This window comes from Herpailurus yagouaroundi, unplaced genomic scaffold (genome assembly GCF_014898765.1).
Source record: "Herpailurus yagouaroundi ecotype Mexico unplaced genomic scaffold, PumYag 191, whole genome shotgun sequence".
NCBI classification, from domain to species: Eukaryota; Metazoa; Chordata; class Mammalia; order Carnivora; family Felidae; genus Herpailurus; species Herpailurus yagouaroundi.
In genome coordinates, this window is record NW_024412422.1 from 7000963 (window position 1) to 7024042 (window position 23080).

Consider the following 23080-nt stretch of genomic DNA (forward strand, 5'->3'; position numbering starts at 1 on the left):
GGTGGGGGGGGCTTAATGGGTAAAGGGCATTAAGGAATCTACTCCATCCTTGCACTATATGCTAACTAACTTGGATGTAAATTTAAAAAACAAAAAGCAAAAAAAAAGAATCGTAACATACTTTGGGGCCCCTGGGTGGCTCAGTCGGTTAAATGTCTGACTCTAAGTTTTGGCTTGGGTCATGATCTCGCGGTTTTGTGAGTTTGAGCCCCTTGTGCTTGGGATTCTCTCTTTCTCTCTCTCTTTCTCTCTCTCTCTCTCTCCCTCCCTCTGTCTCTGTCTCTGTCTCTCTCAAAAATAAACAAAACAAATTAAAAAAAAAAGAATTGGGGCGCCTGGGTGGCTCAGTCGGTTACGCGTCTGACTTCAGCTCTGGTCATGATCTCACGGTCCGTGAGTTCGAGCCCTGTGTGGGGCTCTGGGCTGATGGCTCAGAGCCTGGAGCCTGCTTCCGATTCTGTGTCTCCCTCTCTCTCTGCCCCTCCCCTGTTCATGATCTGTTTCTCTCTGTCTCAAAAATAAATAAACGTTAAAAAAAATTAAAAAAAAAAAAAAAAGAATCGATCTACCTCCTTCTCATTTGCATGTAGCTTAATGTATTTATCCAGTCTCCTGCTGGTGGACATATGGGTTGTTTCCAAACTGCTGCTCTTAGCGACAAGCTGGAGGGAACACCCTTGACCATATTTAGGTGACTACTTCTGTGAGCTAGGTCCCTAGGCTACCGTGTTCCCTTTAAGATCCCCAGAAGTCGGGGCGCCTGCGTGGCTCAGTCGGTTAAGCGGCCGACTTCGGCTCAGGTCATGATCTCACGGCCCGTGAGTTCGAGCCCCGCGTCGGGCTCTGTGCTGACAGCTCGGAGCCCGGAGCCTGTTTCCGATTCTGTGTCTCCCTCTCTCTCTGACCCTCCCCCATTCATGCTCTGTCTCTCTCTGTCTCAAAAATAAATAAGCGTTAAAAAAAAATTAAAAAAAAAAAATCCCCAGAAGTGTAGGCACAGGCCCCCTCTCTGGGTGTAGGACGTGGTTACACGGCACCACTGGCCACGCAGAGGCGTCCTCCTGATGTCCATCTGTCACTACCGACACCAACCTGCAACCAGGACATAAACAGGTGTGGCAATTTGTCCCTTTAAGTGCGCCGGGAGGCCCTTAGGAAGACACATTATAGGCTTAATGATTTACAGGTAGGAAAAGCGAAAATCCTTTGCTGGTCCTACCTAGTCTTGCAAGAAGATGCCATTCCTTCTGTGGATGGAGCAGGTTAGTGCTGTAAAAACAGAGGTTCCTTACCTCTCCTGATGCCATTGTTATTTTCCCTTCGTCGCTTTCAGTGGACATATCTATGCAGCCTCACTCTGCACAGCTTTGGGGTGCAGGTCCCTGCTCATCATGGTCCCCGGACTGAGCCATATGTGTCTTGACCTCGTGCTCTGCTCTGGCCCTTTCCCCACATAAATGATCCTTCCTTCTTCCAATTAGTATTATTTTTGAGAGATTTCGAGCAGAGGAGGGGCAGAGGAAGAGGGAGAGAGAATCTCAGGCAGGCTTCATGCCCAGCACGGAGCCCAACATGGGGCTTGATCTCACGACCGTGAGATCATGACCTGAGCCAAAATCAAGAGTCAGACGCTTAACCGACTGAGCCACCCGGGCGCCCTCCTTCTTCCAATTATTGAGAAAATATGAATGCATATCTTAAAGGTCCAGTTCAAATCTTGCTTCCGCTCGGAAGCTTTCCCGGTGAGCACAGCCACTTCCTGACTTCTGATAGTGGTACACAATGGTCTTCCACAGTTCTGGCCTCTGACATATCCTGTCTCCCAGAAAAAGACTGGAGGCAAATCGAGGACAGGTACTGGCCTCATCTAGTGCCCAGAACGATGCTTAGCAGAAAGTCAACACGCTCAGTAGCATGTAGATGTGGTTCCTCTCTCTCCCTCCGTCCTTCTTTTCTGTGCGTGCTGAAGGCAGCGTCATCCTCTTAAGCTAATGCTGCAAGGTTTCACTGATTTTTTGAAGATCGGTGTGAGTAGGAGCCAACAAAGCGAGCTTTTGTGAATTGAGCGTGTTTATCAACTGAGTTGGTGGACGACTGATTGATTCGGCATCCCCTGAACGCATAGGGTGGCAACACGGTAGTACAGAAGTCCTGCTGTGCTCTGCCCTCATGGGATGAAAGGGGAAATGGCGTTCATGGTGACAGGGGTCCTCTGCCTCCACCTGAGCAGGTCGGGGCAAAAAGGGCTGAGGTCACTGATTTGGATGACCGTCCGCTAATGGAGACTGTCGGGTCCATGGGATTAGGACTCCCTTCGTTCGTGCAGACATATATATTGGGTAAGGGTCCAAGTAAGAGGCAGAGAGTACCCCCAGGCTGGTAACCAGAGAAGAAGTTAGTGAAGGTTCGGTGACAGAGTGTAGACAGGGTTTAGGAAACTGAGGAGGAGTAACGCAGTACTACAGGGCTGGCCACAGAGGAGAGCCGTCCTTCCCGGCCTGAAGGGCTGAGGTGAGGCACTAGGACCTGGAGTCCAGCCGGGGAGCCGAGCCCAGCGGGCGCTGCGGCCCGACAGGGTAGGAGCCAGGGGAATACATACCCAGGTCTTGTACCCCATTAGGGCCTTCTGTTGAGTAGACCCAGCGGGAAAACCTATGGGTGCAGTTCGCACAGGGCAATATGCCAGGTTCTTGCCAACGTAGAAAGTGATCTCTCTCCCACCTTGTCTCCTATGCCGCTGGATTTGCACTGAGTAAGGTGCTGTCGTCTGTGAACTTACAGCCCCTGCTAACTCTCCAGCCTCACCCCTCCCCGGCCCCGTCGCCCAGGCTGTGCTGAAACCTCATCAGGCGCCTTGACCTCGTCAGGGCATTTCGCTGCCGTGTTCTCTCCCTTGTCCTGCTTCTTCCCTTCTTCTCGGCCACCTCTCCGTCCCCTTCCTCTACTCCCTCTTCCTCCTTCTTCTGATATAATTCCCCTGCCAGAAAAATCCATCCTTTTGAAGTGCACAACTCAGTGGGTTTTATTTTAGTTTATACCTCCAGAGTTGTGCAACCAGTCCCACCATCGGTCTTAGAACGTTTTTGTTTCCCCAACGCAAACCCTGTCCCCAGTAGTAGTGATGTCCTAATTCCCTCCTCCTCCTCCTCGCAGCCCTGGGCCCCCACTAACCTACTTCTGTCTCTAAAGACTTGTCCCTTGTGGACATGTCCTATACGTGGCATCATACAGTCTGCGATCTTTTGTGCCCGGCTTCTTTCATTTAGCATAATGACCTCAAGGTTCATCCAGGTCTCGTGTGAGTCCTTTTTATGGCTGAATAATACTCTGTTGTATGGAAATGCCCCACTGTATTTATCGGTTGATGGACACATGGGTTGTTTCCACTTTTTGGCTATCAAGAATAATGCTGCGGTGAACACTGATGCCCAAGTTTTTGGATGAAAATGTTTTTTGATTCTCTGGGGTATGTGCTATTTGCGTGGCCCTTCCTGGAATGCCTCATCTCATCCTGGCTAATTCCCTAGCATCCTTCAGTGCTCAGTAAGGGTCTCTGCCTCCTTCTCCCAAGAGCTCTCTCTGACTCCCCCTTTCGCTTCTGGGCTCCCCTAGCTCGTGTTTATCCAGATTATGCTTCACATGACACTGCCATTGATACCGATTTCTTCTCATCTCTTTCTGGTGGCTTCAGAGCCCCTGAAGGGCAAGAACTATGTCGCTGGATTTATAACACCTAGCATAGTTCTTGGTATGTTTGGCAATGAACAAAGGAATCAATGAGAATAGAGACTGTCCTACAAGTCTGCCTTGAATATGAGTCTATGAAATGAATAGATGAAGGAGCAAAAAAGGCAGCATGGTTCTGTATTCTCTCTCTTTTTTAAATGTTTATTTATTTTTTTGAGACAGAGAGAGAGATGGAGCATGAGCGGGGAAGAGGCAGAGAGAGAGAGGGAGACACAAGCAGAAGCAGGCTCCAGCCTCTGAGCTCTCAGCAGAGAACCTGATGCGGGGCTTGAACTCGTGAACCGTGAGATCATGACCTAAGCTGAAGTCGGATGCTTAACCTACTGAGCCACCCAGGAGCCCCTATATTCTCTTTTTTAATCACAGAAGATGCTTATGTCTGAAAACAGAAATGTGTGTGTGTGTGTGTGTGTGTGTGTGTGTGTGTGTGTGTGTTTTCAAATGTTTGTTTAGGGAATGCGGCTGGATGGATGGGGCTTTGGCTGGGGTGGGGGCGGGGATGGCCACTAAATCTAGCTTCTGGGGGAACCTTTCCTCCAAATCAAAGCTCTGTCTCTCGCAGCTCTCTCCCATCCCCCTCCACCTTCCAACATCCCGGGCTGGCTGTGCAGAGGCCCAAGGCACTGACGTCATCCCCAGCAGCTGTCTGCACGTGCCTACTGACCGAAATACAAATCTTTATTTCTGCAGGTTGGTGAAAACCCTGTGTCCTTGGAGAAAGCTGGTTCCCATTTTCCTGAGGGGGAGCCCAGAGCTTGAAAGGCCGCAGTTGGCGCTTCGAGAAGGAAGTGGAGAGGCGTCTGGAGCCATAGTAGCAACGGCGGAAAGGGACTGGGGAAGCCCTTTGCATATCCAGCTGCAGAAACAGACACCCCAATGCTATTTACATACAGCTCTATATATAAAAAAAGAAAATATGAATATTACTACTCAGTGCATGTCTTGTCGAGGACACGGTCCCCTCCCTTTTCTGCACCTTCCCGTGTGAACTTTGATGCTTCCGTGTCTGGGGCACCAGAAGTGAGGTGCGTACTGTGTACCTGGAAAATCTGCAAAGACTGGTGGGAATCAGCCCCAGAGTCGACCAACCACCTGGGGAGGGATGCTGGCGGAGCGAGGGGGAAATTGCAAAAGGCAAAATAGAAAGAAAAGAGGAAAGTAAGGAGGATGGGGGGGGGGGGGCGGGTGGTGGGCAGCCCTGTTAGAGGCAGTCTGGGATTCCTCCGTTTGTAAGTCTTGACAAGTCCCCGCCTCTCTGTACCTACCCAGGTAGATAGCCTGTCCCGCTAGCACATCAAGACAGATGGGATTTATTTCCCTACCAATCTGGTGTCTGGTCCTTCACTTAGACTTTGCTGGTGCTAAGTGTGTTCTTGCTGGCACTGCTATGGGGTTCTGCGGCCAGACTGCAAGGCCAGGGGACAAGAGAGATGTGTATTTTGCTGTTTCAGATTCATTTTTTTTAAAAGGGACAAGTCGCAAAAGTGCCACTTGAGAGTCTCTTCTCTTTCTCTGTGGGGATGAAAACCCAGAGGTGTTTTGGAGCAAACCTTGGGGCCTGGGAGGGAGGAAGGGAAGGGATGCTATTGAGTGGCTCCCTGGTGGAGGCCTTTCTACCGAGGTGGAAAGCTGACCTCATATGTGACTTGTCTGCTCTGTCCTCTACCCCCGCAAAAGTGTCCTGGGAGTTCAGCCCACAGCCTCCCCCACTCCCCAAGGGGATTTCAGGGCTTAGGTTTTATGGATTAAAGAGCCAAGAAATGGCTACGTTCTGGTCAAGGGTGATTTATAAGCAAGAGGCACTGGGGGAGGGAGTGGGTCGTTTAACCGAAATGCACCAGCATCTCAGTGACTGACAGAGGATCTGATTTTGTTTTCCAGGATAAGCTCCTATTTTCAGAAGTTTCTAGAAGGGCTAAAAAAAGATGTGTGCTGGACTGAGACTTGGCTGCAAAGACTCTTCAGGGAGCAATGATTATTTTTTTGCTTTCATTAAAAAAAAAAAAAAAAAACACAAACCCAGGTATTATTCCTCTGTGCTGTGTCTCCCACACTGCCATGTGCAAAGCTGAGATGGTGGGGCACCAGGATGCAGGTCACAACCTAGTCCCTACAGACAGGGGGTCCACTGGGCTGGTTAGCAGACACCCTTGCAGTTCTAAGAGGCCAGCAGGGGGATCAGCCGTTGTTAAGGTTGACATGGGGCTGAATTATTCCTCACAGGCTTTGTTGAAAATTACCAGGTCCTTTAGAATGTAGGACCTTTTAGTGCTGTTGCAAGCTGGGAGCTGTCTTTCTTTCTTTCTTTTATCCATGCCTTATGTTTTCCTAAATGGCCCTTTAAAGAAAAATGTAACCCAAAGCTGCTGCAGGTGAGGGCGGTCCCCCCACCCCCACCCCCAGACAGCTTGTTGAGAAGGAAAGCTTGTTGATAGAGAACTTGCTTCCTTTCCTCGAGGGAGCCCTCCCCACCGTTATGTTTCCAGGGGATGGGTGTGCAGGCAGCGTCTGCCCAGAGCAGCACGCGACATCCCCACCAAGCCGCGAACTTAGAGAAGGCAAATTAATTAGAATGATACGAAACACAGTCTCTGCTTCTGTATCATCACTTTCCAAGCCAGACACTAGAGTCTTTCCAACTCACCCCATTTTCTGGGGAGGGGGTTTCCATTCCTATAATGATATGTGGTCACGGCTCTCTGCTGCTGTAAGCCTGTACCTTCCACGTGGCAGTGGGGCCATGCTGCCCATCTAGACACAGGGGAACGGGGGAAGGTCAGAGAATCCCTTTTTCAACCCTGACTTGCCTACTAGCTCATGACATTTCCACTGGAGGATCCAAACTCCAAATGCCGGGGTTGGTATTTGGGGCAATTTTGATTTCAATGAAGCCACACTGCTGAGAGACCTGGGCACCCATGACCCTCCTGATGGAGCTTTACAGCCAAGTCCCTTGTACATAGTCTCTTGTATTAATAGAAACTGTGTATTTACCTAATCCCGGCTTTTTTCTTGCACATCATTAATTTGAGTGCACTTCTCGACTGCCCCGATTTTTGACAAGGGGTTGTTTTTAATGCTTGTTTTTATATGAGATTTGACTTCTTGATGGACATTTGTATTAGGAAATTGAAGCATGATATATATGTCTATATTGTCTCCACCGTCTCTGAGGCTGCATTACTTGGATTGCATGAGATAGTGGGGTGGTGTATTTTTTTTTAAAATATTTCCACAGTGTGCAAAGTGCTGGCACCATCCCTCCCTCTCTCCCCCGCTTTTCTCCGGCTGCCAAGGAGTCATTGATTTTGATTAGCTTCACTGCAGAGCGTCTGTGAAGAGAGGGAGAGGGAGGGAGGCTTTGAAATAAATTTTAAAAAAGACCTCATATCGGGTTTCAGCAGACAGCAGAGTGTGTGTGTGTGTGTGTGTGTGTGTGCGCGCGCGCGCGCGCATGTGTGTCAGTGCAAAGCAGAGGGAGGCCTCTGAGATCATCGTTTAGGTAGGTTGCTGCATAATGAGGTGAGGAGCAAACAGAAGGGCCTCCTTCCTGATGGTGCTCGTTTGCTCTCAGAGGGTGGGGGGTCCGGGAGCCACAGGGATTGGAGCCTCCTGGGGCTTCAACATTCCCACTCCAAATTAGATCCATTCCCTCCTGGAAGCTTCTCTCCCCTACCCCAGCCCCCATTAGCAAATAAGATCTCTTATCCCCATTTCAAATTTAGGGTTCCACTTCACGTTCCTTCTGGCACAGACATAGCCTGAGTAGCAGGTTTCTGGGGGGGGGGGGGGGGAAGCCCATTTGCCTCTCTAGCTGCTGTCCATGGTCCTAGGCCACGAGCATCTCCTGGAACCCAGTCTCCCCCTTCCCGCCCCCTTTCATTGGGATACTGGAGACTTCTTTTCCACTTCTTCCAGTGTCTCATTTAAGAAATTCTTTCCTCTTTTAACAAGAAGATGGTGATTTAAACAATACTGTCACAGAACGATGGAACTGTGACTTTGGTTTCATAATTTATGTAGCTGATCTCATGTACTATTATCACGTTTCTGACAGTGATAAAATATCACTTCCCCTAGCTGGGAAATTGGAGGAGTCTTCTTCTGATCCCACACAGGTATCTTTTGGGGACACTGGTTTGCCACTGTGGGCGTTTTGAGTGTCCGCCTGGTATCAGAAGCTGCAGTGACCAGAACACAGGTTTTGCTCTTCTGTGTTGATTCCATTTCTTTTTCTGGATCTTCCCTTAAGTCAGCCTGGGCCAACTGCAGAGTCAGAAGCTGCCTGGGTGGTGCGGGGGGGTGGGGGGGACAGGCTAGACACCCTGGCCTAGTCCCATAGGAGCTGATGGAGGATATGGGTGTCAAAGGTACCATTTTAAAGCTCAAACCAAAAGGTTCTTTTTAAAATACTAATACCTAACTTATGGAGCACCTGCAGCGTGCCCAGTTGTAGAATCCGGTCTGGGAAGAAACTCAGGTACGCAGCGTGGAGGGACAGTTCCGCTTGGCACCAGACAATGTTAACTGTCCCTTTCCAGTCTGGTTCACAGTCAGGTCTGTCAGGTCATACCCGTGATCCCAAGCCTTGCTGGCAGATTGTTCTATAGTATTTATATTTACTGAGCATCATACTATCATGAAGGCAATTAAAAAGCCTGTGATCTTAACTCGCTCCCAGCACGCAAAGACTGGTTCTTGCTGCTTCACAGAGTAATGAAAGCCACCGTCTACGGCGTGCTCACCACCCCTGAGCACTGTGCTGAGTGTTTTACGTGTTTCCCCTCAGTTATTCCTCACACCCACTCTGGAAGACAGTAGTTATGATTCCCATTTTACAGTTGAGGAAGCTGAGACTCAGGGAAGTTTCGCAACTTAGCCTAAGGCCACACACAGAGAGTGAGGTGGCTGAGCCAAGATTTGGACTCAGGTGTGTGTGACCCCCCCCGCCCCCCCCCCCCCAAGCCCATGAGCTAACTGCCCTGCCACACTGGATTCCCTCCTGAGCTGGCCTTACTAGTTCAAGGACAAGCACAGCCTGGGGTCCAGCAGGGAGCAAGGGAGCCTGACTTAGGTCCACTGTAAGGAGTGTTGCATTTGGGGGATGCTCCAGGACAGGCTGGATGGTTTAGGTGGGGGTTTTATGTATTTGTTCCCTGCCTTTTGTGTCCTTAATATCTATAGGTCCCTGGGAGAAGCATCTAATTGGCAAACAGGGCCTGTTCAGCTGACTTCCTAGGACATGGGAAGCTTTTCTTACCTCCCCTACCTGAACCCTTAAGTTCCTCCCCCCAAGTTCTTTGCACTGTAAGTGCCCAGGAGCCTGTGTGTGTATGTGGCAGGGATGGTCATGGGGGTGTCTGGAACCTCAGTGAGGCCTCTGGCTCAGCCAGAGAGGCAATAAGTTTGGGAGCATTCCGTTCTGGGCTCTAACCTTGCTGGTTTGTTGTGCTCTTTTGTAAGAGGAATTTCATACCTTGGAGACGCTTTGTACATATTTGTAATGACTTTATTAAAAAACTGTTTGTGCACTTCCAGCCAAAGTCCTTTGCGTTTTCATTTCCTTTTGAAAGGTTGGTCCCCAAAGATTATGGGAGGATCTGGCTGTGCACCCCAACCTTCCCTGGGGCAGAAGGCCACACATCTCCCTTCTCTGCTGTATTTCTGAGAACTCCCCAAGGGGAGGATTGGCCCAAACAGTACCCTTGGGTTGGGTGAGAGGTTGAGGGAACTTGCCTGACGGCTCAAGATCAATGGCACCATGCAGACAAGCTGATGGCTGTGCAGACTGAGGTCTCCTACTATGGGCACATGGCCTCTCTGGGTTACTTTCACCTACATTTACCTGGTCTAAGATGCTCTGAGCTATCAGGTTGTGGTTTCTTCCTAAGAATGGTGGGTTGAGGACAGGTTGCCTTTCTAGATAACAGGCACCTTCATTTTCCCTGGGGGACCCACCCCTTCCCCACTCTCAGGCCATGCAACTCAGAGGAGTTGACCCTATCCTTCCACCCACCTGTGTCCCCACAGTTAGGGCTCTACACCTGAGGCAGGCCTGGCCAGCAGTGTTCCAGGTCCCAAAGGCTAAAAGGGATTGGTGTGGGGACAAATTAGCAAGTCAACCTCAGGACTCCTGCTAGAGCTTTGGGGAATCAGAAGCTCTTTGCTGGGGTTGTTAAGCTGGTAGAACATAGGCATATACGTATACATATGCATATACATACACACATAGCTTCTGGAGGCCGTCTTACTGCTGCATGGGATCTGTCTGGAAATCAAACTGTCTCAGAGGAAAACAGAATGGAGGGATGGAAAGACAGGGTTCTAATGTCACTGGAGCCACTGAATCCAGCGATACCCAAGGCCCATATGGCTACATGAGCCAAAGAAAGCCTTTCTCTTATTTAAGCCATGTTTGAGTTGGTTTTCAAACGATGGCAACCAAAAAGATCTGCCTGATGATGTTTTTGTGACTGGTTTCATAATGTTGTCCTGAGAGGCATGAATTGTCACCTAATGCTATTAATTTCCAGGGTGCCTGGGCAGCTCAGTCAGTTAAGCTATTAATTTGCATTTTAAATATCCATCATAAGCTGGCATCCAGGCAAACTCTTCTTGAATCATCAGCTCATGCGTTCTGGGTCTATCCTCTGGTTAACCACTGTGGTGGGCCCTGTAGGTGCCCTGTCCAGATCCCTCCTGACCCGATCTCCCAGCTCTGTGTCCTGTCCTGCACCTTTGCGTGTTCTGTGACACCTGACACCTTCAGGGGCTTGGGGCCTCCTCAATGGAGAGCTTAAGTACCTAAGAAGCACCCCCCACCCCCACCCCCGCCAACAACCCATAGCCAAGAATTGACAGTGTGCCAGAAAAAAACCTCAGGGTGGGACAATCTCTGAAATGTAGCTGAATTCTCCAGAACTCTGTGGGACCACCCTGAGCTGGGACTTCTCTGACAGCCACCCTCTTGTTTGGTTTCTTCCCCCTCCCTTACTGGTTTCTCCTGAGAGTGCGTCCTTAATAAATCACGTGCAACTCAACGCATCTGCTTTGGACAGATCCAGACAACACCCACTGCATGAATTGCTTCTCCCCATTTCTCCTCAAAACAGTCCATCTGGGTTCAAGAGGCAACTGGAGACTCAAGACCACGAACCTAAGTTTCATCGACAGATGATATTTATTGGCGGAAGGGAACTTAAGGGGACATTAAAAACACCGAAGGTGGCTCTGTTCAGCCCAGAGCAAAATTACTAAGAGATTCTGGGACTCGCTTTACATTTCTTCTTTCCAACCCCAAGTCTTAGCCGCCTGGTGTCTCCAAGCATGTCTCCCATTCTCCCGTTATGAAGGTAATGAGCCTCTCACATCCAGGTCCAAAGCTCGCCTTCCTATTCTCACATTCATTATGCTCAAGATCTTTTACATTAAGACGGCCATTTCCAAGAGTGTCAGAAACCTCAGTCAGTGGGTCACAAAATATTAAAAGTAGTATACCCCAACCTGCTACTCGCTTAATCCTGCTTCTAACCAATGAGTGCAGAGCCAGGATGGGCCATGGAGAATGAAGCTGTTCTTTCCCAACAACGACTTTTGGCTGCTTTTACCCCATAGTGGGGAAAATAGGCAGCCTGATGTTTGGAAAACTCCTCACTGGCTGCTGCTTCTCCTTAGGGTAGAAGTTAGATCCTCCCATCCAAAAGAAAACCTCCAGGGCACCTGGGTGGCTCAGTCAGTTAAGCGTCGGACTTCGGCTCCTGCTCAGGTCATGATCTCGCCGTTTGTGAGTCCGAGCCCCATGTCGGGCTCTGTGCGGACAGCTCAGAGCCTGGAGCCTGCTTCCGATTCTGTGTCTCCCTCTCCCTCTCCCTCTCTCTCTCTGCCCCGCCCCCGCTTGCTCTCTGTCTCTCAAAAATGAATAAACGTTAAGAAAGAAAATTAAAAAAAGAAAACCTCCAGAACAGAACTTTTCCCCAGAGGGTAGGGAATGAAGAAGTAAAATCCTAAACGAAATCATCCCACCTGTCCCTGGTATCCCCAAGTGACACTGTTTATAATGTCAGAAGCATGGCTCATTATTTGGAGAATAATATTTAGAGATGTGGGGGCTTTCTTTTTCTTTCTTTTTTTTTTTTTTTTTTTTTGGTGGCATGAGTATAACGGACACAACCATTGGCCCCTCCACCAGTGTTCTACATTGTTAGTTTCCCCGGCTGCGGCAGAAAGTGCACGAGGTTTCTTTATCCTGGAGACGGCTACTGGGGGGCGAAGTGACTTCCCAAAGTCACGCAGAGTTTGGAATCAGAATTCTGCTCTGCCTGCTCTGTCACAAGCTGGCCTGTTAATAAATCTCCAGCTCCAATCTCTTGTGTCTCTTTGATGGCATCTGCAGGCAGGGTGATCTTTCTGATAAAAACCAGTCGCAGAAGCTCCTGTTGCTTCCCTCTGGCTCTTGCTGAAGGTAGGGGGAGCAGAGCAGCCGCATCCCCCCGGCCCTACTTCCCTCCGCTTCCCCTTCGGACTTGATTATCCAGGCAAGTGGGATTGTAACGCCGCCACCATCGCCATAGTAACAGAGCTTGAAAGATGCCACGCTGCCCTGGAAGGGACGTCTTGCTGGGTCCCGGGGAAGAGCCAGGGATGCCAGGCACAGGAAAAGGTCCTGGCTTGATAGCACGCGGGGGCAAATGTCCTGCAACTATCAGGGATGGGGTGGGCTTGTTATTACTGGCCGAGAGCGAGGTGGCAGCAAAGTCTCCCACCATTTCTGCTTGGGGCTTTGTTGCTCATCTGCTCACGAGCCACAAGATTGATTTCTCTGTAACGCCACTGGCACCAGCCCATTGTGCTGAGGTTGACGGCGAGTGAACAGAATGGGGAGAGGGGTAGGGCAGGCGAGATTCCAGTAGCTTCTAAGTGATCACCTGTGCTACCTCCTTCCAGATTCAAAGCAGGGAGGGTCTCACAGGTGGAGAAACTGTTCTCTTACAGAGATTAGTAGCTCTGGTATAGATGTTCCAGAAGCGCCGAGGGCTGCAGTGCTCCACGCCACCACCCTGGCTTGTGGACAAATCTGTAACATGGATCATTCATTTTGTTCTCAAGGCTACCGGGGGAGAAGACAATGGCCACAGGCGCTGTTGACAAGCGGAGACTTAAGTGAGGGGCAGGACCAGAACAGGAGGAGGAGGAGAGACATGAAGACAGGTGTGGAGACCCAGTGATACCTGCATGGGGACCAAAGCTGGCCATTCTTGATACCCAAATGTGACTGAGCATTCCAGCCCGGCAAATGAGCAATTTTAAAGACCAACTCTTTCCATGAACTTGGCCACAGCTAGATTTCCAGGGCCACTGCTCACCGTTGGCATCCTCAGCGGGGCCCAGATCACTGTGCTATGCACCTGGGTCACTGATGGGAATCAAAATCACCTCTGGTGCTTAAAAAACCAACCAACCAACCAACCAACCAACCCACACACACCAAGCCTGCTGGGCCCCACGCCTGCCGTGTCTGAGCGGGTGAGCATATGGTGGTTGAGAGTGTGGGCTCTGAAGCCAGACAGGCCTGTTTGGAAACTCCGTCTGCCATTGCTAGCTGGGTGACCCTGGGAAAGCTACCACGTGGAGCTCTGTGCCTCAGTTTCCCCGTCTGTAAAACAGAGCAAACGACAGTACCTCCACCCCAGGGCTGTTGTGACGATTCCCAGAGGTCATCCAAGCAGATGCTCAGCTCGCACGAAGTGCTTGGGACACTAAGCTATTGCAGGTATAAGGGGCCCAGCGTTCGCACTTGGGAAATGCTCCACAGTGACGCCCATCTGCAGACCTGAGCCGTGTTGGGGGGATGCAGTGATCTCCAGGCCCCTTCCAGCTTGCAGCATCGGGTGTTAGGCCACCGTGAGTTAAAATCACAACAGGCAGGACCTGCCTATCCCCGGTTCCTTCACTTGGAGGGGGCAGGAGACCCTCCCGGGAGGAGGCCAAGTCTGAGCGAGGAGGGTTGAAGGAAAGAACGCCCACGCTAAGCCGCAGAACAGAAGAGGAAGGTGGAGGTCGGGAGGATAGGGGCCTGGCTCTGGGGGAAGAGGGGGAGAAAGGCAGGAGGCAGGAGAGTCAGTGCTTGAGGCCTGTTTTCCAGTAAGTCCCCAGAGCCGGACCGATCACGCTGGCCATCCGTCAGCTCCCAGGGTGCCTCAGTCTTCTGCCCTAATACACTTGGAAGTGTGCTGCAGTGGCCCCGTCCTTCCAGCAGCGCAGGGTATCCACGGCAACCGAGCGGCAGAGCGGGCAGGTGCGCTCCTGGTCCAGCCAGAGGCAGAGGCACTCCTCACAGAACACGTGCTGCAGGGACAGCAATCAGTACAACTGGGGACACTTCACTGAGTGTCCACGGTGTGCCCGCCTCGGTCCTAGGAGCTGGAGACACAGCAGTGAACAAAACAGACAACTCCTGCCCCCGTGGAGCTTGCACTCTAGTCAGGGAGACAACTGGCCAAAGGAAACCCCAAAATGTAGCGGACGGCAGCGGTAAGGGCTGAGATGAAAAGGCCAGGGGGAGGAGATAGAGAGCGCGTGGGAGGGCTGCTGTGTTCAGAGTGGTGGGCCCAAGACAACTTCGCTGAATACCCACGTTTGGGTAAAACCTGAAGGAAGGTGAAGACTGAGCCCCGAGGATCTCTAGGAAAAGAGTGCTATTGGCAGAGAAAATGGCACGTGCAAAGATCCTGAGGCAGGAGTGCCTGCTGTGCTGCTGAGCCTGGGAGTGGAGGGTGGGAGGGAGAGATGAGGTCAGAGAGGCTATGGGGAAGGTATGCAAAATGCACAGGGCTCTGTGGGCATCATGAAGCCTTTTGCTTTTATTCAGAGAGAAATAGGGAGCCATGGTAGGGCTTTGAGCAGAAGAGTGACCTGAGCAGGATTTATCTTTTTTTTTTTTTTGTAATATTTTATTTTTAAGTAACTTCTACCCAACGTGGGGTTCAAACCCACAACCCTGAGATCAAGAGTCGCACGCTCCACTGACTGAGCCAGTCAGATGCCCCCAGGATTTGCATTTTTAGAAGATCCCTTTAGGCACTGGGTTGAGAACAGAGTTCAGGGGTTAGTAGAAAGGCAGGGAGACTGGAAATATCAATGAGTTCCATCACTTTCTGGCCATATAACTTGGACAAATGACTTAACCTCCCACTGCCTCGGTTTCCTCATCTGTAAAATGGGCCTAATAGTAGTCCACTCAGAGGAAGACTGATTAACATTAAAAATGCTCAGACATAACAATTGTAGGCAGTCTACATATCTCAGTTGGAGCTTGGATGAGGGGTAAATCATGGCTATGCAGGAGAGTCTGAAGACACCTGGAGAAATCTGAATATATGCTATATATTAGATAATATTTTACATCAATTTTAAATCTCCTGGGTGTGATGGTGGAATTACTGTTATGAGAAAGAATGTTCTTGTTTTTCAAAGATGAACACTGAAATATTTGGGGAGGAAGAATCAAAATGTCACCAAATTATTCTCGACTGGTTAAGGGGAAAAAAATTTACATCAAGGCAAATGTGGTAAAATGTTAATGATTAGTGAATGTAGAGGAAGGCTAAAAAGGCGGCTGTCCATTATATCCTTCAGCTCCATAGTTTGAAATGTTTCAAAATAAAATTGATAATTTAAAATGATAATAGGAAAATCCAGATACAGTGCTTCTTAAAAAGTTAAAACATTTAAATGAGGGGCGCCTGAGTGACTCAGTCGGTTAAGCGTCTGACTTCGGCTCAGATCATGATCTCATGGTTCATGAGTTCAAGCCCCACATCAGGCTCTCTTCTGTCAGTGCAGAGCTCTCTTCAGATCCTCTGTCCCTCTCTCTCTCTGCCTCTTCCCCAACTCACCCACGTGCTTGCTCTCTCTCTCAAAAATAAACAAACATTTAAAAAACTTTAAATTAAAAAGGCACTTAGAGGGGTGCCTGGGTAGCTCAGTTGTTTGAGCATCTGACTCTCTCTTTTTTTTTTTTAACGTTTATTTATTATCAAGAGACAGAGAGAGACAGAGCATGAGCATGGGAGGGACAGAGAGAGGAGGAGACACAGAATCCAAAGCAGGCTTCAGGCTCTGAGCTGTCAGCACAGAGCCCGACTCGGGGCTTGAACTCACAAACCGCGAGATCGTGGCCTGAGCAGAAATCAGATGCTTAACCAACTGAGCCACCCAGGTGTCCCAAGCATCTGACTCTTGATCTCAGCTCAGGTCATGATCTCATGGTTTGTGAGTTTGAGCTCTGCTTCGAGCCCTGCGTCGGGGCTCTACTTGGGATTCTCACTCTCTCTCTCTCTCTCTCTCTCTCTCTCTCTCTGCCCTCTCCCTGTTTGCTCTCTCTCTCAAAACAAATAAACTTAAAAAAAAAAAAAAAGGCACTTAGAACAATGCCTAACAAATGGTAAGTGTTCTATAAATGTTGGCTATTACATAGTAATAGTTATTCTTACATTATAACTGTTTATTATTTATTATCTGTCTCTCCACACCAGACTTAAGCTTCTTGTAAACCCATTCCTAGCACCTAGCATTCTTGGGTACTTAATTGTAAACTGTGCTCTAAAGGAGAGCTCTACGAGGCTCTATACAATGGGGACCGGTCTGATCCAGGGGGTAGCCCAGGAAGGCTTCCTGGAGGTGGGCACACTTGTGTTAAGACCTGAAGGATGTTTAGGAGTTGACTGGGTGAAGAGAGGGGGGGTGGGGATAGAACATTCCTGGTGAAGGAAATAGCCTCATGGAGCTCCTGGGATGGGAAGGCACTGAAGGCCCTCAAGGACAGCCAATGTGGCTACGGCAGAAGAGTGTAGGGGAGTGGGTGACAGGAGGTGAGCAGGCCACACAGAGCCTTGAAGGCTGTGCCTGGACTCTCAACATGGTCAGAAGGGCGGGACCTAGGGGTCAGCAGGTCCAGCAGCTTCTCTAGATTCCCACCCAGGGCAGTCAAGGCCCCCCATAATGGTGTCTTCCCTCCTTCGTCCTCATCACCCCCAGCCCCAGGGAGCCAATGTCACGGACACACCAGATGACGAGCAATGCAGAGTTCACCCGTACTGCTAAGTCTCTGGGCAAGCTGTGATGTCTGTCTAGGGGGCCCCTTCTCCATCCTTATTGGCTGGTGGACGCTTACTTCTTTCAGAAGACTCAGCCCAAGCAGTCACACCTCCCCTGTGTGCCGTTCCCCGTCCCCCCATCCCTTCACTGTATCTCCTGCACACATCTAAGTGCTGTTGTGACCTCCACTTTCAGAGCCCTCCTGGGGAAGACCTCTCTCACAGCATCACACTCACGCCGCCGGAAGGCTCTGCAAACTCCTCTGTCTTGTTCACTGGGTTAAGGGGCTTCTGGAGGGGCAGGGGGCCACGATTCCAACACGGTTCTGAGCGTGTGGCAGATGCTTAGTACGGGTCTGCTCCACGAATGAATGAGACTTCTCTGTGTCCCCCAGGAAAAGGAGGCACTTACACAGAACAAAGCGATACGATCCCTGTTCGCATGATGCTCAAGACTCGGGTCAGGTGAACAGGAAATGAGCAGCTTTTCACTCCTTCATTCAGAAAAACGTTCACTGAGGCTCTCACACGTGTCATTCAGTAATTCTCAAACATTTTGGTCTCAGGACCCCTTTACAGCCTTAAAAATCACTGATGATCTCGAAGAGATCTGTACATTGTGGGTCAAATCTGGCTGTATTCAGGGTAGCAGACACTGAAACCAAGATCTACTGAAAACACAAGAAGATGAAAGGGAACACCAGGGTCACACTTTGAGAACCACTCTTCTAACTGCTTATTTACCAATTTCCCTGCCCTCTGGGTGGTAAACTTCATGAGGCAACTCTCGTTGTGTTCCCACTGCCCGGCCCTAAAGCCTACACAGAGTAGGGACTCTGTACGTGCAGCTGACAAAGGAATGCCTTCCCAGGTAGGTCAGGTGGGAGATTCTGGAGATACCAGGATGGTGAAGACCTGGTCCCTGTCCTCCAGGAGCCCACAGTCTCTCCATCAAAGAATTAGGCAGGATGGAATCTACTGCCAAATAAAGAGGTGCACAGAACACACATTAATCCAGGGAGCTGGCTGGAGGAGGTCACAATCCTGGACCCACTTCCAGCATCTGGAGAGAAGGATGAGCCCCTGCAGAGGGAGGGGAAGGAGGGGCTCCTTCTGGGCTGGGGAGTGTAGGATTGGGTGGGTTTACGGTCAGTGGGGAAGGCAGGTGGTGCTGGGTCATTAGCTGTTGGAGCCCGTGGGGTCGGATGGGCCACCCTCCCCTTCCCCTGAGTTCCATCCAGACTTCCCAAGTCCTGCTCCAAGGCTCGGAGCAGGTGGGTAAAGTGAGGGCGTGGGTCAAGAGCTCCTGCAACCACAGCAGCTAACCTCCATGTGAGAGAGGAGGCTCTGGATGGGAGACGGGCATCTCTTAGCCCAGCACTTGATGTTCAGCATGAGCTGCGAACAAAGGAAGCAGCCAGGCCGAGTCCAGGTGGATGTAGTCAGGCGAGGGGTACAGGTAACGACCACAGGCCCTGTCCCTCACCGAGCACAAATGCCCTGCCGGGCACTGCTAATGTCCTTTACACACTGTGTCCTGACAGCTCACAGACCATGAGACTCAGAGAGGGAGAGCCACCAGCCCAAGGGCACACAGGTGCGGCTAAGCAGTGAGGCTGGAATTCAACTTCAGGGATGCGGCAGGCTGACTTCTATTATGACTCCCAGTGATCGTCTCCTCCTGGGATTCACACCTGTGTAGTCAGTTCCCTCCCCTTGGGGGCGGCTGTATTTAGTGATTTCCTTCAGACCAACAGAATATTGTAAAGATGATGGGATGTCACTTCTGAGATTAGGCTACAGAAGACTGTGCCTTCCATCTCGCTTGCACTCTATCTCGTGCTTTTCACATGCTCACTCTGATGAAGCCAGTGAGACAAGGAAGCCAGGGTGGCTTCTGGCCACGAGAGCCATAGAGCAACTGAGGCCCTTGGCCCTACAGCCCAGGAGGAATGGAATCGAGCCACCACTGCATGACTCTAAGCCTGGAAGTCGATTCTTCCCCAGGGGAGACACAGGATGACAGTGACCCTGGCTGGTACCTTGACTGCAGCCTGGGAGAGACTCTGAAGCAGAGGACCCAGTTGTGCTGTGCCTGGATTCCTGACTCGTGGAGACCACAAGATGATACATGCTTGTTGCTTTAAGCTGTGAAGTTTTGGGGTAATTTGTTACGCAGCAAAGGATAACTGATACAAGAGATGTCTGACTCCACAGTAAACACTCATGCCCATTCCGTTCTAGGACAGGTACTGGTCACACATGGAGAATGTGGGAAGGGGTGTTTGTAGTACTTGTGAAAAATGACATTACAAAAGTGGTGTTACTACCAGACCAGGGACACACACACACACACACACACACACACACACACACACACACACCCCTAATCAGAGATCCTTTTATTTTATTTTATTTTATTTTATTTTATTTTTTGAGAAGTTGGGGAGGGGCAGAGAGAGAAGGAGAAAGAAAATCCCACACAGGCTCCATGCTGTCAGGGCAGAGCCTGATGTGGAGTTTCGGACTCACGAACGGTGAGATCATGACCTGAGCCGAAACCAAGAGTCGGACGCTGAACCCACTGAGCCCCCTAGGCGCCCCACCCCCCAGATCTTCCTTAATCACACAAACCCAGCCGGCTTTGTCCAGATTGAGAATTAAACACTTACACTGAATATCAGCATGAGACGCTGTGCTTTTCAAAACCCACACACAGATATCCATGTCACCTTACTTGACTGTACTGAAAAGCCTGCAAGCCGCCCTGGGCAGGGATTTTCATTCCTGGGTGACAGAGGACATGGAGGGCCAGTGCTGCCATGACATGTGTTGCTCAGGGTTGCAAAGTTAGTGCCGAGACGCTGTCGGTGCTCGGAAAGTACCTGCTGCAGAAATGCGTGGAGGGAGGAGTCCGCACAGGTGCTAAGTCCAATCCCAGCTCAGCTGCTCAGCCATTTCCCTGGACTTAGTGGCACAGGGGACAGCACGCAGCTAGGAATTTCTGGGAAAAGGTCTCTAGTCTTCTAATGTGGCCCTGAGGCCATCTCAAAGCAAGAGGCCGCATCTGGTGGAAAGGTCCTGGCCTCTGGAATCAGGGGCCCTGGGCTGGAATCTGGTTGTGCTGCCGAGGAGCAGGGGGGGCCTTGCTTTCACCTTGCTGAGCCCACCCCCTTCTCTGTAAAATAGGGTCACTGTTTCCCCCACAAGGTGTCTGTAAGGATGGAAATGGGTAAGGCCTAGGATAAAGCATTAAGTGTGCAGCAGCTGTAAGCCCTCAATCAATAGGAGTCGCTGTTCTCTTGCCCTCTTTCCTTTACACTATCAATGCTCAAAAACAAAACCAAATCAAGTAGTGACCAAGAACTAACTACCCTCCGACTTTTCTCTTTGGCAAGAAATCCTTTAAATAAGCCGAGTTTCTGACTTTGTGTTCAAAATGCCCTTCCCTTGATCCCCCTGCTAGCCTGGCAGGAGGAATGCCATAACACTTGTGGAGTGACTAACCCGACAGGTACATTGTCTGAGCAGAGGGTTCTAACCTCTGGGCATGCTCAGTGTCTGCGTGACTAGCTTAGACTGACGATCTGCTTCCCAGGCTCTGATTGGCTGGCGGGGAGCGGTAGGCGGGGCACGTGTTTGAGTGACACACTGCTTAATTTGATGCCTCTTTGAAGGGGAGATACGATGTTCCTTTAGTCTAGCAGTCTCTTCATCCACCCACTCGTTCATCTGTCCTTTGGTTCATCTATCCATTGATCCATCTATTCATCCATCTATCCATCCATTCGTCTACCCATTCATTGCCTCAACTACCCACCTACTTACCTACCCATCTGTCCATCCATTCAGTCACCCACACACTTATACCTCTATCCACTCACCTTTGTATTCAACTATCCACTCCTCCACCTGGCTACAATCCATCTCCATCCCAACCATCCATCTATCCATTCATCTATCCATCCATCCATCCATCTATCCATCCATCCATCCATCCATCCATTCATCCATCTCCATTCCATCCATCCATCCATCCATCCATCCATCCATCCATCCATCCATCTGTTCATCCATCTGTTCATCCATCTATCCATCCATCCATCCATCCATCTATCCATCCATCTCCATCCCAACCATCCATCCAACCATCCATCCATCCAGTATTTACCGAGTCAGTACTGTGATTCTGCTGCTAACAAGACAGACATGGTCACCACTCTCAAGTGGCCTATGCTTTAGTGAAGAGGAGACAGACCTTACACAAACAGTTGCCCAGTTAACTAGCTGACAACTGGGATAACTGCTATGAAGGAAAAACACAAGGATCTCTGGGAACATACCACTGGGAGCACCAGCTAGTCTGAGGAAGCAGAATCAGGGAGGACTCTGACTGAGGAAGAAGCACTTAGACTCATTCATTCATTCAAAGCACTTAGGAATGAACAAGGGAGGCCCTTTTGCCTGTGGAAATCGTCTCCCAGGCCCAGCTCATGGCAGCAGAGACTGGTCTGGCCAGGACTGTGGGCTCCAACTGCCACTGGCTGTGGCTGGTGCTCCCAGATCTGGGACAGCCCTCACAAGAATGTGAATCAAGTTTTGGGAAGATGTCATGGCACAAGGAGAAGAATGGGAGAGAAATAAACATACCAAGGCTGGGAGAGATTGCCAGAAAGAAGCAAGACTTTCCCGTTGACATCAAGTTCAAGTTATCACTGCCACTGAAAAGGTTCTACAGATGGGCTCTGAACCACAGGAGAAAGGTGCTCGTAATTAGGGAGATGCAGACTGAAACTTCACCGAGATAGTGTTTGTCACCTGCTGGATTGGCAAGGCTCAGAAAAGGCTTGTGTTGGTAAGTGAGGGGAGCTAGAGGTCATGTCTTGCTCTGCCCTGGGAGCGTAAATGGATACACTCTTTATGAAGGGCAATTTAACAATATCTGTCAAAACTGGATACCTTTTGACCTAGTAATTCCACCAGTAGGAATTTATCCTACAAGGGCTCGCACATGTGGGAAGTGGAATGTGTGCCAATAAGAGCAGAGAGTTCATTGAAGCCTGACCACGTGCCAGGACGTAGTCCTAGAAGCTTGAATTAACTCATTCAATCAACACGATGGGCCCAGGTAGGTACTATAGATCTCCCCATTTCTGACCTCTCATGACAGCCATTGTAATAACATCATTGTAATAACAGAAACTTCTAAGCTATGAAATGCCCTTCCATAGGAGAAAGACAAAACAAAGGGTGGTCCATCCATGAAATGGGACGATCTGCAAAGAAGGACCGATCTCTTAAGAGTTTCAAGTCAAAGAGGAAAGATGCAGAACACAGCTTGGGTAGAATATGTTACAATGTAGGGGTTTTTTTTCCTCTTTTTTTCTTTTCTTTTTTTAAGTAGGCTTCACGCCCAGTGCAGAGCTCAACACGGGGCTTGAATTCATGACCCTGAGATCAAGACCTGAACTGAGACCAAGAGTCGGACGCTTAACCGACTGAGCCACCCAGGTGTTCCAATGTAGGTCTTTTTGAAAAAGACGTGTGTGTGTGTGTGTGTGTGTGTGTGTGTGTGTGTGTGTGTGTTTAAATTCTATAAAGCATCTCTACAAAGATATAAAGGGGAGCTGGGGAAGGGTAGAGGGCTGGTCACTATTTCCCTTCTTGTATCTTTATTTAAAAATTTTTTTCTTTGTTAATTTTTTTAATGTTTATTTTTGAGAGAGAGAGAGAGAGAGAGAGAGAGAGAGAGAGAAACAGCGCGAGCAGGGGAAGGGCAGAGAGAGAATCCAAAGCAGGCTCCAGGCTCTGAGCTATGAGCACAGAGCCTGATGCAGGGCTTGAACTCACAGACCCGGAGATCATGACCTGAGCCGAAGCTGGACACTTAACCGACTGAGCCACCCAGGGGCCCCTTGTATCTTTGGAGTATTGAAAAAAATAAACTTTTGCGGCGCCTGGGTGGCTCAGTCGGTTAAGCGGCCAACTTTGGCTCAGGTCATGATCTTGCGGTTTAGGAGTCTGAGTGCCACAAAGTGCTGTCTGCTGTCAGCACAAATCCCACTTTTTAAAAAAATACAACTTATTGTTAAATAGGCTAACATACAGTGTGTATGCTCTTGGTTTTTGGGGTAGATCCCCGTGGTTCATCGCTTACATACAACACCCAGTGCTCATCCCAACAAGTGCCCTCCTCAATGCCCATCACCCACTTTCCCCTCTCCCCCAACCCCCCCATC

At 49.9% G+C, this 23080-nt stretch overlaps 2 protein-coding genes across 3 annotated transcripts in view; one reads left to right on the plus strand and one right to left on the minus strand.

The window, feature by feature from the left end:
- The window catches only part of HRK (harakiri, BCL2 interacting protein), a 17368-nt gene extending 12695 nt beyond the window's left edge, over positions 1-4673 (plus strand). Inside the window, exon 2 of the mRNA XM_040443785.1 lies at positions 4438-4673. The gene's annotated coding sequence lies outside the window, so the exon portion shown is untranslated. The remainder of the gene's footprint in view (positions 1-4437) is intronic.
- The window catches only part of RNFT2 (ring finger protein, transmembrane 2), a 90914-nt gene that overhangs the window by 8090 nt on the left and 59744 nt on the right, over positions 1-23080 (minus strand). The window contains exon 11 of one of the 2 annotated variants that reach the window (XM_040443782.1): positions 11671-14091. The exons of the other annotated variant lie outside the window; for it this stretch is intronic. Within the exon in view, the coding sequence (XP_040299716.1) occupies positions 13957-14091 (135 nt within the window). The 3' untranslated portion in view covers positions 11671-13956. Of the gene's footprint in view, positions 1-11670; positions 14092-23080 lie in introns of those variants that run through there. 2 annotated transcript variants of the gene reach the window in all.